Genomic DNA, 15,770 nt, shown 5'->3' with positions numbered 1-15,770 from the left:
TTTTACTTAGACAATGTCTGAGGTCTACCTGGGAGCCTGGTATCCACAATAGCTAGGTTTGGCTACCAAATATAATTGGTATGGCCTCAAGGCACACGGTGAAATCTGATGCTGAAAACAACCTAATTCATCAAGGCTGAAACTGCTATGAATTGCACCATTTTAGGGCAATAATGAATTAAGACAATCAACAGACATATGGAAAAAATGACTTTTCCTTTTCCACTTAACCTTTTTGGTTCATATGCTAAATCTTTAAGCCAACCTATCTGAAGAGGTTCTCATGAATGTTCACCTATAGAATATAAGATCCTGCAAGTATTTCTGAATAGTGTGTGAATTGGGGAAGAAAAAGCCTTTGACAACATTTTACTAATTACATTCACAACTCTCCATTTTTACGAACAAAATGATGATTAGCAGCTAATTATTTAGGCCATTAATTGATTGCTTTGTGATTAAAGATATGTATGTTAATTATACTTTAAAATGGAGGTACTTTAAGAATTGAAAAGAATGGATACTGCCTTCAATGTTTTAGTAATTAAATGTTGTGGAAAAGTACATTGTGGTTAAAAAAAACAATTCCATAACTTTCTATTTTTGTGTGTTTTTTATAATAAATCTTTAGTATAAAAAATGTTTTAAACAAAAGACTCTGGCTTTTCTTGTACCATTCTCTTTCTGATAATGAACACTGAGTGTGAATGCAAAACCCTGCATATCATTATGTGAAACATTTATGCATTCAGAGTGTCTACTTGGTGGTTTTCTTAAGAAGCTAAACAATTCATTAAACAAGCTGCTCCTGAATGGTCGATCAGAACAAGCATAAGCTGCCTTCTGTAGAATTCTATTGTGAAGCTGTACCCATTTGTGTTTTCTTTGAAGCCATAAAAATGAAACCCTTATGCTCATATTAAAAGCATAAGAAAGGCATCTATTATGTCAATAGATTTAAAACACGGCCTTACACACAGTGAGAACCACTCCAAAATGGCACTCTTATAATAGCAAAGGTTAAGAAGTGCATTCCCAGAGAAAACCTTCAAAGGCCTACATATCATTATATCCCAAAACAGATGGCATTGCAGTGTTTGGAACTATAGTTTATGGACACCTACAATCTCAAATAAATCCTTTCTAATCCCACTCCTTTGTCTAGATTTTGTACTTTGATGATAACTGCAGGTGCCTTTCTCCATTCTTCAGAGAATGACAAGGATATGAAGATTCATGTACATATATGGACACAACTCTTACTAGGACTTCAATGCACAAATATTTTACTACCAACAGATTTATACTTTATAGATACCTAGGATTCCTACCTTCTAATCCATTATAAATCTTTAGTCTGAATTTTGTAGGAAAAAAATAAAAAATATACGTCATGCTCGTGTAAGTATAAACTCAAAAACCATTTTACATAACAATGTGGAATTCTCTACTATCTATGTGTATACTTGGGAGAATCTCAAACACAGCAGATGAGGACGAGAAAATTCACAGAAGCATTGTCTATAATAATGACAAACTGCAAATAACCCAAAAGTTGATCAATAGGAAAATGGATAGATGAACTGTAATGTACTCAATACTGCATAGCAATGAAGAATGAACTTCCACACACACCATCATAAACCTCAAAAACCATGCTGAGCAAGAGTGAGACAACTATAAAAGGGTTTCTTTTGCATATAAAGTTGAAACGGTACAAAATTGAGCAACGGGTTATTGTTACTTAGCTTGCTCAATTATCTAAAATTTTGCTAAGAAAAAGCATACTAGTGTGACTAACTGATTGAAGTAAGAAGTTTATGATTATTTGCTACAAATCCCATACTGAATACTTTTTTGGATCTGAATTTAATTTACAAAATTGCCCACAGCCACTAATTTCTAATGGGTCCTTATGGGCCAAGAAAATTTGTTTAAAATATACTTCCATATTTAAGGAAGATATGTCAATTATAACCTAGAGAAATACTTAAATAGTATAATTTTACCAAAAAAGTTTTACTTCATAGTTTACCTGAAACTTCACAAGGCTTGTGAGATTGCAGAAAATAGTTGCTCTTTAATTCCTGTCTGTATATAAGATGTGGCTTGTTATGATCATCTTCATGTTCACTCCCATCTGCCTTCATTATAGGTTCTAAGAAATATTCACCATCATGCGCTTTAAATGTTCCCATCTGAAAACAAAGAAAATAATTAACTTGGTTGCTAAGGGAAAGCATGCAGTGCCACAGGTTAAAGTGAGCACACACAGAAGCAGGACCTCCAGAAGTCTGTTCACTAAGTGTCATCCACTGACTAGAACATTTCCTTTCTGTGGTTCCCTTCATGCTCTTATGTATGGAGTCATGAAGACTGGGCAGTGTTCTAATAGGCAGAATTGAGATGACCGGCATTCCAGGTATAAACAATGGCATAGGTAACAACATCACACATTCTAATAATAAGAAAGCCTGTTTGGCTTGGTCTATATAAGGCAGTGAGCGAGAGACAAGACTTAAGGGTTGTCTGGGGTCAGATAAGAGATCTTAAAGGTGATGCTAGCAATTTAGAATTTGTAAGCAATGCGGAGCCACTGAAGAGTTTTCACAAAGATCTACCTTCTGAATTCCAGAATCCACTATCTAACTTGTCTTTCAACATCTCCACTTACATAACTAGTAGCATTCTCAACCTGAACATGTCCAAAGCCAAACTCTTGATTTTCAGCCCAAACCTGCCCTTTCTTCAATGGTCCCTATGTCAGTAAATGGCAACAGTATTATTCCAATGGTTCAGGCCAGAAGTTCTTAGAGAAATCAAGGATGGGCTCTTGTGCCCACGCTAACATCCCACATTCAATTCATCTGCAAATCCTGATGGTTCAACCTTTGAGGCATAACTGAAATCCAACCACTTCTGCCAATTTTTACTACCACATCCATGATCTAACCTCACATTGTTTCCTCTATAAACCAACAACCCCTAGTCTAGTCTCTATGGAGGAGTCACAGTAATTTCTCAAGTCTAGATCATGTCACTCAAACAAACATGAGTAAGTCATTCAGTAAAATCCAAAGTCCTTATCATAGTCTACAATGTCCTGATGTGCCCACCCTTCCCCCAGTGTCCCTCCAAACACACAGGTGACCAACAATTGTGACTTCTCCCATTTCCACCTTAGCTCATTCTAGAGCTCCTGGTGCCTCTGATATTCCTCACATACGACAAGAAAATGCTTACCTCAGGACCTTTGCGCTTAAACTTCTGCCTCAAGCACTTCCCCCCACTGGTTTCTGTTCGACATTCATCACCCCACCTCCTAGATCTATCCTTTTTACCCAGTTTCATTATCCTTCAAAGCACTTATCACTACCTCATTTTTGTCCGATACTACTAAAATCAGGTTCCATAAGAGTAGAGCTTTTGCCTATACATATTGTATGTTATAGATGGTGGCAAAAAAAAAAAAAAAAAAATGCTAGCAGTTCTAAGATAAAGGCTGGAACCTTAAATAGAGGTAACAAAACTGGATTTATAGTGATAGCAATGGTATGACAATTGGAAGAGAAAGATTACAAGATGCCAATGCCTGAGGAAAGCAAAAAAATAGACAGTGAGGGAGAATTTATGATCATTTTCTGGTAAAATAGGATTTATCAAAATGACTCCAGAAATGTTAAAACTGCAAAAAGACCCAATTCAAAGACCACTGACCATGTCTATTTACATAAAGAATGGTATAGCCATACAGTGGAATATCCTGTGGTTACAAAGAATAAACATTCCATCTAGGGTACAAGAAGACCTCCCATTATTTCTTGGATACTCTTCTAGAGGCCTATGCTCTAGCATATCTAATTCTACCAGTTCCTGTTTTCCAACTCTAACTACAAATCACTTATTTTCAATATATAACAAAATTCCACCTCCCTGTAGCTTCCCAGAAAAAAATAATTTCAAGTATGCTTATAAGTAACAAAGACACTATTTTTGAACCCATGGAAAAATTGCTTTCTGCCTTTTTAAAAAAGCATGCTGAAGAAGGGAAATGTGATTGTATCTTGGTAAAAGATACCAATAGACATGAGGTGGCTTATTACATACCTAAATGCATCTACAAAACTACTTTGAATGCAAAACTACTTTTCCCAAGCTATACTGAAGATCTACCTTGGAAATTTTTATACTCTTTTTGGATTAAGATCTAATTTCTATATTTCTATCCTAACATTCCAATAAGACTACACAGGGGTCAAACTTGAATTCCCACATGGACGTGAGAACAGCTCTATCCAGAGTCTATCAGAACCTCCTTTTACGTTGTGCTAGAAGATGGCCTTTATAAGCCAAAGGCTTTTCTTCAACAAGAACCTTATGTTTTAGAATACTTCAAGAATAATCTGTCTTCAAAGTGGCTCCTCTGTGTTTATCCATGAAGAACTTAATGTTACTTCTATCATTTTTTCTATAATCCACCCTGTTGCAGAGGACTTTCTGTTCAAGTAAAAGTATTAGAGCTTTGCCTAAAGGCTCTTAAGGATGCATTTTTTTTCAACTTGGAAAGGAACCTGGTAAGAAATTGGAGGACTTAAAACAGGTGGTTCATAGAATTATATTTAGATCATGCCGTATTTTTAGCAACCTGCCTATCTGCAGAGGGCCACTGCAATTTGATTCATGAGAAATGCCAATCAAATTCCACTTTCTTTTAAGGACTATTAAAAGCAGCAAAACTAGTTTTCACTTGGGCAATGGTTTCCCAGTTATTGGAGCAATGATCTATTTGCCAAGCTGTACTGAAAGGCAGTAAGTGATTATATATACAACTGGTTCCAATTTATTCTCATAGGTCAAAATTTTTATTTTTAGAGTATTTTCATATATGTAATTGTTTTTCCAAAATGTTACTTCATAACACATGTACTATAGCCACAACCAATAATGTACTCAGATTTCATTAAAGAGTAAAAACAAGTAGAATATAGAAATCATTTGGACGCTTTTCCCAAATTGTTTACAGTTATCACATTAGTATTGGCAACTACAGAACATTCAAAAATAATGTCTGATTGAGTAAGGCAATTAGAGCCTCCACTGAGAATTTTAGTAACAAATTGCTCTCAACAATTAATAAAATTAGATTTTAATTTCAGGGGTGGATCACCAGCAATTAAATTTTTCAGTCTTCATGGTGGTAGTTATTCATAAGTCATACAATGAGAATCAGTTTAATGCTATTTATAATAGGAGCCTGAATAGGAGTCCTGTGTTTGCACTTACAGAAACTTGGGCAAGTCACTTCATATCGGACTCTCAATTCCATGACTTGTAGAACAAAATAGAAATAAATCTACCTAATTTCCTGAGAAAGGCAAGGTGTTAAAACGTCAATGATTTTGAAATGGGATGAAAAATTCTCCACTAAAAACACAAATGTTACAGCCACCCTTTTTCCCCTAGGCAGACTGCAACTCTTATGTAATGAAAGATCGTGAAGATGAACTCAGATTCATTTTTGCTTTGGGATCCTCCGTTTGATGCATAAGGTTTTTTCTCCCAAACAGTTCATTATAACACCACTGATGAAGCCTAGGAAATAGCATATTATACATAAGCACACATTGAATGAATCAACAACATGAAGAAAATCTAGTTGGTTCCACAAGCCTGAAGTAGAAAATTCTAAGGTTTTCAAGAAGAGGAGTCTTTCTTTCCTCTAGCGGCATTCCGTACTCCCCTTTCCATGGGAGAACTCCAGATCTCCAGCATAAAAGTGAGAAGGGGCAACAAAGAAAAAATGCGCTACATATACTTCCCCCAAAAAAGAGAACACTCTCGCCAATCCTTGCTCATAAGCATCAAGAAAAGGACTCTGAACTCATCCACCTAAGCCTTAGGTAGCCAAGGGAGTCTGATGCAAGTAATGTCCCAGCAACATCAATAACAAGGAATAAATTCTGTAATATTTCTCTTTCTTGTAGGCACAGAGGTGTTTTTGAAGTTACAGGAACTCATTAAAAGTGAAAAGAATGGTCAACATTCTTGGGGATCTAGGGAGTGGTTCTCAGGACAGTCTCTCCTGACTTCTTACTGAAATATCTGGATACATAAAACCCAAAATTATAACAATTAAGAACTTGTAAGAAATCATTCAGAACTGTTTTGTAGGTGTATAATGGAAGTATCTTCATGATCAATTGTTGAAATATTGTCAAGTTTCCTTGAAAATATGTAAAATCTAGAAGGACACATGCCATACACCTGCCAGACCATGTCATATTTATAGCCTTTTTTCTAGTTTCTTACGATTTACAATTAACATATGTACTTTTCAATTATTTAGGCAAATATTCTTTATTTTCTTATCTCCCACTGTATTTTTCCGTAAAGTTTACCATATACCAAAGTTTCCCTAAAGTTACCAAAACCATGAAGTGGTTTTGTTCTACTTGAGCACAGCTGGACTTCTACTGAGCTTATTGGTGAGGTGAGAATACGATACTTTGCTTTTCAGTAGGAGATATTGTTAACATTCAGATTTAACATAAATGCCTTTTAGACTTTGGCAACTGTCACAGAAAACTAACTTGAAGCAATTACCAAAACTTGATCTGCCATCAGAAGTCAACTAAGGTTTTGAGGTATTAAGTTGTCAAAGAAACCATGGGCCTAGACTAAAGAAGCCTTGACTGCTTTAGTTGTAACATAATCCATAGACCCTCAATTACCTCAGCATTCCTGAAAACTGTCCCCACTCCCACCGCCTGACAGCCTCCTCCCAGAAGCTTAGATGTAGCCATGGAGACCCTCGCAGAGAGCAGAACGGAGGCCTTGGTGACTGGACTTCCCAGAAAGAGGAATCAAGGAAGGGAATCAAGGAACTCTCTTGCCATAGATCTCCACAGCCCCTCTGCAGAAGAAGTCCAAGATGGCTATAAATCAGTTACTAATAGGTGCCTCTTCTTTCCAGAGGAAGTTGAAGATTAGGGTTGCAGTCATGCTGTATATAGGGCTGGGGATAAAGACAGTGCCTCTGTGAGGCTGTCTCCTTGTAGACAAGATGACTGTGATGTGTAGGAAGAGAACAAAAGGACAGTGGGTGAATAAAAGGACAGCCTGTGGTAAAGACTGGTGGTGATCAACAGTATCTATTCTCTCTTGCTCCTGGTCCTATTACTTGCCCCTCATTTTTTAGCCCTTTGCATCTGAGTAGAGCAAGGCATCAGTAGAATGTAAATAGAAGTAGTGTGTCACTTTTGGACTAAGGTAGACAAGAGCCAAAATGGTTTCATGCTATTACTGTGGTAATAAAGCATTCATGTAGCTCATGAATATTTGAATGCTCTTATAATGACATTATTGTACCACCAGTATCTAACAGTGGTTAGTATATAATGAATGCTTTCTAAGTATTTGTTGAAAAAAGAACCTTTCTTCCCCTGAATAGTAGTATGAATTGAACAGCTTAAGTATATTTTATAGAAAACAGGAAGTATGAGCAAAACAATAAAGCCTCAGGTAACAAGGTACGATATAACCCCATAAGAATGACACCACTTAGATACCTAAGACTTAACCTATGCACAATTTTTTAATGTATGTTCAAGTATTTCAACTAAAATTGCTAAAATAATTTTCTTGCATTGCATGACTGATGTAAAGAACTAGCCTAATTACTTAGCACATTAAAAGCTGCTTTAGCTCATCCATCCATGTATGTATCGAGCATTTTTATGTTCTGTATTGGGTGTTACAATCATCTCCGCACTTAAAATCTATAAATAAAGTAGAAGTGTGAACAACCACAATTCAATATATGGTGTATAAGGAGTCGTCCAGTAGTGGAACAAAGGCAGGTCTGGTCAGTTCTGTCTAGAGAAGATCAGGGAAAAGGAAAGGCTTAAAACTGATCTGAAGGATTAAGAGTTTAAGAGAAAGGATATTCTAGACAAAGTAAATATAAACTCAAAGTATTGTGAATAATATATAAACCTATTCTGGAACCAAACACGTGTTTCTAGAATTAGCTCTTACTTGCCACCTGTTCTGTCATTATCTTTTGTGGTTAATGGTCACAGGATCATGCAGTCATTTAAGCAAGCCAAAAATCATTTTGATCTCCTTTTAGGGTCCAAAACTCTAATGTGTCTTCTGCAAGGCTGTTCAACTCCAGCACTGACATTTAGAGTTATTTGTGTAGGAGACTGTTCTACGCATTGGGGTAAGTTTAGCAACATCCCTGTCCTCTAGCCAGTAGAGGCTAGGAGCATCCACTATACACACCCCCAATTGTAACTGCCCAAATGGTCTCCAAACCATCACCAAGAATCCCAAGGGACAAAACTGCCCCCAGTTGAGAACCTCTGGTCTACAGTAGCATACCTTCTATAGGCAACCACTCTTCCCCTTCGCTGCTACAACCACTTTATTTCAAGGGGCTCCTCTTCCCTACCCATGGTACACTAAAAGAGTGGTCCTTTCAGTGACTCTGCCTCCCCCATACCCTTCACAGTACTGCATTAGGGGAGGCCCCTCCTACCACATGAAACCAACCCACAATCCCAGCTCCAGCCTCACTCTTTCACAGTGAGTCCAAGCCTTGAGGTGAGGTCTGCCTTACCCTTCCCTCCCAATCCACCTGCTTTTCCAGCTGCACAGGGCCAAAAGCAACCCTTGACTTTCCATATCCAAATGGAGTCATCCCTGAAAGTCCAGTTGAGAGTCCTATTTCCAGCACAGGTCTCAATGCCCTTACTCCTTCCTCAAAGTTCACAGAGCACTTTCCACATTCCTCTCAACAGCATCAAACAGACTACAAATGTTTGTGTGCCTGGTGTCAGTATATGGTGGCCCTGAGAATGCTAAGCATAATTGGCTAGGAGCCCCAGCTACTGGGGTTTAAAATCCATCATTGTTCGCAGCCCAGCCATCTCTCTCTCAAGTGCTACTCCCATTTAGTAATGGAGTGTGACAATACTAAAGGTACACTCATCCTTAGGCTGGAGATTCTTCTCCCAGCCCAATTTGGCTCAGGGCAAGCTTTGCTGAACCTTGCTTAGACTCCCCAGCAGCCTTGGATGCCTCTCCCCAACAGTCTCATCCTCCCTGTTTCAAATTTCACCACTCTATTTTCTCTGACGTGGGCACTTCTCCTAAATAAAATGCTTGCACACACAATCCCATCTTGTCATCTGCTTCTTGGAGACCTAGACAAAGACTAGAATTTTAAGAGGCATAAGAAATTCTTCCTTGTATGGGAGTACTTGATGGAGTATGTGAATAACTAAGAGGTCCTTATGAATTTTTTCCACAAAAAATTATGAATACAGAATGGCATATGTAATGATCTGGAGCTGTGTTAGTTGTGGGCAAATAGGAAGTTCAGAAAATTTTCCCAGAATAGACAAAAACCAGTAAAGACACAGATAGGAAATAACCTTATGGAAACTGAACAAGAAGTCACTAAAGCAACTCAATAATCAGAGCATTAGTGCCTGACATGCTGCAGAATGGTTAGGAGAAACTTCAAAAAAGTACACAGCGCCACTGCAAGTTACTGCAGAAGAGAGAACACTGTAGAAGCCAGATGCAATGTCTGGTTTTATGACATCTGGAAATGGTTTCTTTCAACCAAAAAAACTGCATTGCTTCAAATCCCACCAAGAAATAGTGAAGTTAACAGTCTAGGCAGTCGGGTTAGTCCCTGAGGGCCTTTGGAAGAAGGGAACCCAATGGGTAACATGAGAAGAGGCTTAGTAGGCACAGAGGTTGTTGGGAAAAGCCTCTGTATAATTTATACATGCCATCCTGACAATATGCACCCAAAATTCAGCTCATTAAAATGCTGACCTCTACTTTGGCAATAGTGCTAACATTATGAGAAGATCGAGAATAGGACCATGAAAACGAAGCTTAAAGTTGAATAGAGAGGTATTAAGACCTGATAACTATATGTTCTGTGACAGTTTATCAGTGGACTAAAAAGAGTTTGATTAGCCATTATGACTTACAGGTAACTTTGGGATTCAGTTCCATTTTCATATCTACTATAGATTTTACAAATGAATAAATCTGTTTAGACTTGTTTGAATTATGTTATACTTACGAGAAATTAAACAGAAAAGCAGAAGTTATACACACATGAAACAAAACTTCTGGCAGACCCTTCTGGTTCTTGGCCCAAAACACTTAAAAGTACTAGTCATGGTTCGGTGATTTAGTGAAATATGAAAATACCAAGACTTCTAAGAATGGAAAAAAGAAATAACTATATAGAAATTAAAGTCTGCATGTTGAGGGTTAAAGCAACACTAGCATTCCACTAAATGGAATTCATGTGTCAATTTTTTTTTTTTAATGGTTGCACATAGATATTTTGAAAGCATTTTGGTTTTCATTCCCTTCCTCTAAAATACATTCCTCAGTAGCCACCAAAGAGAGGGTAGATGCTACCTGAAGTAGGAAGATGGGAGGGGAACTGACCAGCTAAACAAGATTCGAAAGGGGAACTTCATGGATTCCCGGAAGAAAAGGGGGACGGGAGACATAAGAAACATGACAAGATGTACATGGGCCAACTTCTCCACCGAGGATTAAGATCCTAGAGACAGAAGACATGTTAGTTTAAGGAAACTGCCAAGAGAAATGCTTCAGCATGCTAACTGGGATTCAGGGAAGGGACCCTCTGAAAGGGATTCCCCCCCATATACACCCCCACAAAGTTAGAGCTGTGGCAGAATTTGGTAAAGGGAAGAACTAAGTCCCCCTTGACTTTCAAATGCCATGGAGGGTTTCAGACCCGTAGAGGGCTCTGGAAGTTTACCAACAGCATCACTAAGCCACCTTGTGTGGTGAAGGCACAGCAGCAGAAGCAAAGTGACTGATAAGGGCTGCACAGTGCAGCCACCAGACAGATCAGGTAAGTGCTGCAGCCAGACCTCGCAGGGAGAGGCAGCACCAGTGAGAGCCCAGGAGGGACGTCCAGGAGCCTCACTGAGTGAAGGAGGCCACAAGTTCTCAGGCCTAGAATTCAGCTAGAGGAACTGAAGGATCAGCTCTCGACCTTCCTCCCAAACAATGACCTCAGGACAAACAATATGGCCTGCTATGGGGTCAGTGTTCATCAGTAGTCAATGTATGCTTGAATCTAGCAATGTAGGGGATAATACACAACAGGAAAAAAAAAAGGAAATCACGGGGCGCCTGGGTGGCTCAGTCGTTAAGCGTCTGCCTTCGGCTCAGGTCATGATCCCGGGGTCCTGGGATCGAGCCCCGCATCGGGCTCCCTGCTCCAGGGGAAGCCTGCTTCTCCCTCTCCCACTCCCCCTGCTTGTGTTCCCTCTCTCGCCATGTCTCTGTCAAATAAATAAATAAGATCTTTAAAAAAAAAAAAAGGAAATCACATGCTCATTTCAATATATTCAGGAAAATACAATATTCATTTATAATTAAAAGCAAACTTAGAGCAAAAAAAGAAACTAGAGAAGAACTCTAAATTTTAAGTCTGGCTCTAACAATCCCTCAGTAAACTTCAATCTTAATGTTTAATGCACTGACAGAGGTCAAAGCTAGATCACAGTCACATACACAAAGTCAAATATCAGTCCGGAAGCAAGAAGGAGAAGGGCCAGAAGATTAACAGTAGTAACTTCATAGGCATTGTATCAAGGTTGATCTGCAAACAATCCAGCTGGTCCAGGTTGTCGGTACAATTTTATCCAAATCTAAAGACTAAGAAGAATTGCATATAATGACAAATGGACTGTAGGACCTACCAAGGGTTCAGCTATTTGAGGACACCATTATTCTAAAGGAAGTTAATGATTTATTCGGTAGAAAGAAGGTACACAGTCATAAATACATAGCTAATATCTATTATGTATCTATAGCTAATTCTATCTCTACTATGACTGATGTCCTCAATGCAGCCTTACAAAGAAATTAAAACACATAGGTATAAAATAAGTTTTTAAAATGTTAAGTGTGATAAGGGCAATAAATCTTTCAAAAGCAAAGTGCATACATGCGTCAGATTAATAATGTATAACTTAGACAACTATATCCAAACTGGCACAGTAATGGGTGAGGATGAACTCCAGTCAAGACCTAAAAACATTTCCAACTGTTTCTTGATTTCAAAAAGGGGATACTGAATAATAATTTGAACTACACCAGCATTATGAATCAACATGAGCAGAAACATCACTAATAATGCTTCCCATCTGGAATGTTTTTCCATGCCGCGAAATACTAAATCAAGAAAACATTAACCATGACAAATTGTGGTAGTAAATCTAGAATTTTCCAGACGAGCTAACCATTCTGAAAGGTTCTAGAAAATAATATTTTTCTTTCCTTTGATATATAGGCGGCTGTGTAAATAGTGTTTCTGCCATTTTGGTGTTGCAAGCTTTCTACATTTAACACAGCAGAAAAGAAGGAAATTGTTCAAGGCATTCCATGTAACTGTAGCTCAAAGTAGCATGAAAAAAGAGCAAGGAGACCCTCGAAATTTACTTAGTAATGACCAAAACTCACACCCAGGAAGACATCCTACATCAATTAACCTGAGAGGAAGCATTGCATTTGAATGCTAGAATCCAGTAACCAAATTCCTAGTTGTTTCTTCTTGAACAGGTCTTTAATCGGGAGTTAATGAAGTATCTATTTTAACAAAACTATTAAAACCTGGGGTTTCATAAATTTAGATGGGAAAGTGTTAGACCTATTTTCACTAACTTCTGATACTTAACATTTCCTTTAATTATTATTGTAGGTAAAGCCACAGACATTGTAACTTTGTTATCAATAAGATACCTTTGTATCAGAGTTGATGTAGCTATCTGGAGAGTTTATACTCATTATCACTACCACAGTAAATAGACCCCTCCCCAATAGATCACTTAATGCATTAATGAAGAGTATTATGAAACCATAAGTTGTAGTATTTGTAACATTTTGATTACTGTTAGTACTAAAATGGAGGCCAATTAACATTTTACACATTTAAAGTACGTTGAGAAAACGTCCTAAGTTTCCTGGGACTAAAGAAGTTTATGGCTAAGGAGAGAAAAAAAGGTTAGAACCTCTGCCTTCAAGGGAGAAGAACAAAACACAAAGAACCCACTATTTTATTTCATTTCCTCTCTCCACAATAAAGTTTTTTTCTTCCTCTACACAAAATCTCCATTTTTTACTCCTGTCACTCTAATGATCATTTCTTACTTGCTAGCACTAGGGCTTTATTGATACTGCCAAATGTACTGCATTTTGAACACCGGCAGATTCAGCCTCTATGGACATCCCCATACTATCAAGAAAGCCAACTTTTCCTTTTGAGATTTTCATTTTATATATATTCATTTCCTTCTAAATTCAAGGAGATTTAATTCAGGGGAGTGCTTAAGTGGTCAGGAGTTGGTGTGTCAGCGAAGTCAACTGCCCTCCCGAATGAAAAGACATTTCACGTGTGGCACAGGCCCCAAAGGGCCACTCCCTGACTCACTCCCTCAAGATCTGACATTTTCAGGAGTCTCCCCAGCTTTGCACAGAGGGGTCAGTTTTGCAGCAGGTAGAGACAACCCATCATCCAACCCACCCTCACCCACCCCCCGCCATTGCAGGAAAGAGTGGCCTCCGGCCTGAGTTCATCTAGGTGCTAATCCCTCTGATAACCTCCTCTGACCTCTAGGGTCACCAACCATCAACTTGGAAAAACCCAACTGACCAACTCCATTAACACAGCCCTTAACTGGATCCCAAGAAAAACGCCGGAGGGGCCCGAGGGCACTTACCAGTCCTCCACAGAGGCTGAAGACCGCTGTGTGATCCTCGCGAGCATTGACCTGGCCTCGATAGAAGCAGTGGCGGAGATCTGGAGGCACCACGCTGCGCTCCTCCGCCCTGCGCGCCGCGGCTCCCAGGTGCACCTCGGTGTAGCCCGCGGCCAAAAAGGCCGCGTCCGCGCTCAGGTTCAGCTGGAAGAGCTGCCCGTAGGCGCTGATTCGGTAGTGGGTCCTGAATGGCGTGGGCTCCAGCGCCTCCGAGCTGCGCTTCCTCCGGCTGAAGTGGTGGCTCTGGGGGAACACTTCGCCAAACTCATTGACCCGCGCGGGGGTCACCACTTCGTAGGAGACCAGCGTCCTTACCAGGGCTTCTACAACCACAGAAATATGGCCACTGAGCGCCCCCCCCCCCACACACACACACGCGTTTCCAACTCCACGACCCCAAACTTCAACCAAACGCCCCAGGTCCCAATACACCCGGGGACACGACAAATGCACACAAGCTGGCGAGAGCGCGCGCACGCACACACACACACGTGCTCTGCTTTCCCACACCCCCGACTTGCTCCAACCTCTCCAAGCAAAGACCCTGACACTCATGGCCCCGAACAACCCATCCCTCTTTGCTTCCCAGCCGCCAACTGGTGCCGTCCTGGCGCACGCGCCTCTCTCTCCCCACGCGCCCCCACCGCGTGGTCCCAGGAGCGAGACCGGTCCCAGCGCGCGCGATTCCTCGAAACCCGGCGCAGCCGCAACCTCTCGGGATGCTTGGGGCTGGCTGATCCCGGAGTCCCGCGAGCCCCTGCAGGACCAGGATCCCCACAACGGGGCTGAGTCACCCTCCCCACACCGTCCGCCTGTCCCACTCGGGCCCCTCGCCCCCACCTCGCTGGTGGAGGCGTCCCGCAGTGACCTTACCTTGCCTGGGGTGGAAGTGAATTTCCCAAGACCTGGTGATGAAGAGCGAGAGCTGGTAGAGCAGCCCCGTCAGCCACTTGGCCACCCGCATGGTTCCACCCGGGGGATCCCAACCCGGGAGGCCAACCCGAGCCGCCGGCCGCCCTGCCCGGCTTCCCCGCGCTCCGCAGCCTCTCCTCCCTCTCGCCCGCCGTGCTCTGCGCCGACCGCCGAGGCGTCTCAGCAGCCTCCGGAGCAGCAGTCCCGGCCCCGGGCCGGACCGTCTCGCCACACCACCAGCCTCCGCTCCCTGAGCCGCTGCTTCATCGCACTGCAGCCCCACAGCTCCTGGCTCGCTCTCGGCAGCCTCGCTCCGCTTCCTGCGCCCGCACTGCCCTCAAACGCCTTCTCCCTAAGTCCAGATCAACGCGAGGAAGCAACTCGACCTAGCAGGAACGGTGCCAATATAGCCACCCCAGGCCGGGCGATCGCGGGGGGAGAGCCCGCCTCTAGGGGCCGGGCCCGGCCAATCAGCAGGAGGCGCGGCCCGGGCTCGCCCTCCCGCGTGCAGCCCGCCCCCAGCTCCCAGCCGCACGAGGAGTGCGGTCCCCGCGGGCTCCAGCGCTGGGAGAGCAACGTGGTGTGTCTAGTCCGAGGGCCAGCTGGACATCATCCAGCTGTGTGAGGTCGAGGTTCAAATAGGTGATAGGTGTGTGAGGTTTTTAGTTCTTACAATGAAATGAAAAGCATCGGTTGGAAAGTTTCTGTTATTTATGTTTCACGGTAGTTTTAGACTTCTCGAGCAAGATAAAATAAGCTACAGCGGGAAGGTTCTGTAGGCAAGGGATAACTCCAATGAAGCTTAATGACCAGGTCTCATTAGCGAGGGCCCCTGTGTATTCTAGGAGTTGTTGGGAGTTTAAGAGCATCATAGGGGCAGAGGGGAATGTGAGGTTGCAGTGAGCAAGCACTGTGGGGGTGAATTTCTGGCAGTTGTCTAAAGAAATTCGAGATGAAAAGGATCTCAGTCTCCACAGTTCCAGTATTTGTGATTTTTTTCCCTTTAATATTCATCTTCGTACT

The 15,770-nt window shown here is 41.4% G+C and overlaps 1 protein-coding gene across 2 annotated transcripts in view; it reads right to left on the bottom strand.

The window, feature by feature from the left end:
• The window catches only part of ADAMTS20 (ADAM metallopeptidase with thrombospondin type 1 motif 20), a 176,641-nt gene extending 161,575 nt beyond the window's left edge, over nt 1-15,066 (bottom strand). For both annotated transcript variants that reach the window (XM_027591604.2, XM_027591605.2), the window contains exons 1-3: nt 14,709-15,066; nt 13,797-14,158; nt 2,036-2,198 (exon numbers count right to left, since the gene is read on the bottom strand). In XM_027591604.2, the coding sequence (XP_027447405.1) occupies nt 2,036-2,198; nt 13,797-14,158; nt 14,709-14,799 (616 nt within the window). In that variant the 5' untranslated portion in view covers nt 14,800-15,066. The remainder of the gene's footprint in view (nt 1-2,035; nt 2,199-13,796; nt 14,159-14,708) is intronic.
• Nucleotides 15,067-15,770: the final 704 nt, after the last annotated feature.

The sequence above is a fragment of the Zalophus californianus genome, chromosome 9, assembly GCF_009762305.2.
Source record: "Zalophus californianus isolate mZalCal1 chromosome 9, mZalCal1.pri.v2, whole genome shotgun sequence".
NCBI classification, from domain to species: Eukaryota; Metazoa; Chordata; class Mammalia; order Carnivora; family Otariidae; genus Zalophus; species Zalophus californianus.
The sequence above is the reverse complement of the archived record's forward strand: the minus strand, read 5'-3'. Positions and strand labels throughout refer to the sequence as shown.